The sequence below is a fragment of the Fulmarus glacialis genome, unplaced genomic scaffold (assembly GCF_000690835.1).
Source record: "Fulmarus glacialis isolate BGI_N327 unplaced genomic scaffold, ASM69083v1 scaffold22567, whole genome shotgun sequence".
Lineage (NCBI taxonomy): Eukaryota > Metazoa > Chordata > Aves > Procellariiformes > Procellariidae > Fulmarus > Fulmarus glacialis.
In genome coordinates, this window is record NW_009222903.1 from 9,841 (window position 1) to 12,413 (window position 2,573).

Genomic DNA, 2,573 nt, shown 5'->3' on the forward strand with positions numbered 1-2,573 from the left:
CCGTGTCGCCACCCCAGCAATCAGCTATCTAGGGGAGGGCAAAGCAGGTCGCACACATCTGCCTCACCGATGCATCCCCCTCTGCCCCAAACCATCTCTCCCACATTGCTGCAGTCCTTTGGGGAAAACAGCAATGCTTCCTTCTTTCCTTCCTTTCTTTCCTTCTTTCTTTAATACTATTTAAGCAACTGAAAACTGAGACGGAGCCAAGCCCGGATAGAGTGCATGCAGGTAACCCACGGACCACACAGTAACCCGTCCCCAGGCAGCAATGGGAACGTTTGCAGGTCTCTTTGGTCCCCTCAGGGACCTTCACCCCACTTGTTCCTGCAGACCTTCATTCCTGATCCCACGTAGGTTTAGCTGAAGCTATTGCTGCTCTCCCCAGCCATTTTAGGGAGTGCAGGGAGTGCCCTAAGCTGTTGCTGCATCTCGGAGGTGCATGGGTTTGCTGCCAAGCCCTATGCATGAGTGTTACCTTGCTAGTGACCGTAGCGTTGGACCCCTTCGCCACTGGAGAGCTGGTTGCTTGCACAAACAAGTAGTCATTGTCCAAGAGAGGCCAGGAGCCCTCCACTCGGCAAGTGTGGAAGTCATCATGGAAAGTGCGGATATGGGGGTCCCCGAAAGCCGCGCAGTGCTGGTAGCTGGGGGGCTGGCCGTGCTTGTAGAGAAAACTCTTCTCATAGTTGCAGATATCGAGAGACTCGAAGCCCTGATGGTTGGGGGCCGGGGGCCGGGGTCGGGGCGGTGATGTGGGACCCTCTTTGGAGCAGTTGTTCTGGATCATGAGGTCCTCGATGCCGTGGACGGCAGAGTGGTAGGCCAGGTCGCCCCGGCACGTGCGAGCCGTCTTGCGGGTGCAGTGGGAGTAGGAGCGGAGGGCGTTGCAGTACGCCGCGTTCCTGTTGGAGCCGCGCAGGTTGAGGGTGGCAGCCACGTATTCCGAGTTGCAGCGCAGGATCTTGCACTGGGAAGAAACTGGGAGAGACGGGATGGCCCGGGGCATCCCAGTAGAGCTGTAGGAGTGGGGAAGGGCAGCCCCTTCTCCTCCCACCACCTCCCACCATCTGGCCCACTCCAGATCTCATGACGGAGACACTTTCTGGAAGCACTTATCTCCCTGTACTAATGAAAGCAGTCACCAGTTTAAATGACCTGCTTCTTAGGTGCCTGAGGGGAATGAATCCAGGGTTGCCTGCTGCAGAAACAGGCTGGAGCCCAGTGCGGAGGGCAGTCACGGGGCCGAAGGGGTGTCCTGAAGCAACTGGGATGTGAGATTGTAGCTGGGGCATGAGCACTGCCAAGAGCCAGTTGTGACTGTGGCTCTGGGACATGGTTCAGACAGAGACCCTTTGCCCCAGGGCTTGCCGGGGAACAAACGGGAATTTCTGAGCTGGGAAACCCCTTCTTCCCATTTCAACCTTGGCCAGGCCATGCAATGGCTTTTTCGTGCTAGGTGTGACTGCACCAAGGACATCCTGCCCCTCAAACGCGGTTTCTCCGTGCTGCAGAAGGCAGTGCCATGTGCTGCAGCTCCAGGAGAGCTAACGAACTCACCCCAGCAGGGATCATTTAACTCATTAAGCAGAGGGGTTATAAAGGATAGCAGCCCTTGCAGTACATGAATGCAAGCTGGGCTGGGCAAGGTGCTGGGTAAATGAATTTAGGTTTTGCAGGATGCGGCTCTCCTAGTAGGTTGTCTGGAAGGAAAGCGAGGGACTGAGTGATGGATGCGGCTGGTGCCTTTCACTGGAAGACCTTGGACTGTGGCTGTGCCCTGCTGTCCCTGTCTTCTCTTGGGAGACAGTAGAGCTTTTAAGGGCTCTCCCAAGGGAAACAGCCTGCTGCAGGAGAGCAGGGGGATGCTCTCCTTGCTGAGGCTACCCTGGTAGGGCAGGTGATGGTGGTGGGAACACTGCCTGCCCTTCCCTCTGGCTGTGGTGGGCCAAGGGCAACGCTGATACTGCCTGAGCCTTATGGCGGCGATGAGAGAACCTGCTTGCTCCAGTCACCTCCCGGGAGCTCTGCCATGGTTGTGCCCTCCCATGGGTATCCTTGCCTGGGATATGGCTCTGCCCATGCAGTTCCTTACCATGCCTGCAGAAGAGGAGGAGGAAGAGAGCTCGAAGGAAGAAGCCGGGGTTTTCCAGCTGCCCTGGGCTCTTACTGCAGGCAGATTTCCCCATTCCAATCCATGCAGAGCCTGGGGGGTTGCTCACCCGCTGGCTTGTCTTGGCTTCATTCAGCAGGTCCCCTAGAAGCAAAGAGGAGGTGGGATCTGAGAGGTGCCAGCAAATGTAGGTACGGAGCTGCCAGCATCCAGGCAGCTGCCAAACATGGCCCTGCAGGGCTTGGCTGCACTGCTGCCTCTCGGGGGGAGGCAAGCTTTTGAGCAAAATCCCACAGGGTTTGGTTTTTTAACTGCTTTCAACCACTACAGCTCTTATCTTCCACCCTGAGGCAGCTGCACTGTATAGTTCAGTGTGTCAAAAAGTTAAAGCTTCCAGCGGCCCTTGGAGAGGATCAGTGAGCTCCAGGGGCTCGAAGAGACTTCACGGCAGGGATGCGAG

General features: G+C 56.9%; 1 protein-coding gene across 1 annotated transcript in view; it reads right to left on the minus strand.

Annotated features, from left to right (window-relative positions):
• LOC104079554 (hemojuvelin-like) overlaps positions 1-2,189 on the minus strand; it is a 3,188-nt gene extending 999 nt beyond the window's left edge. The window contains 2 exon segments of the mRNA XM_009581629.1: positions 479-981; positions 2,096-2,189. Of these exon segments, the coding sequence (XP_009579924.1) occupies positions 479-981; positions 2,096-2,189 (597 nt within the window).
• Between the last annotated feature and the right edge of the window lie 384 nt (positions 2,190-2,573).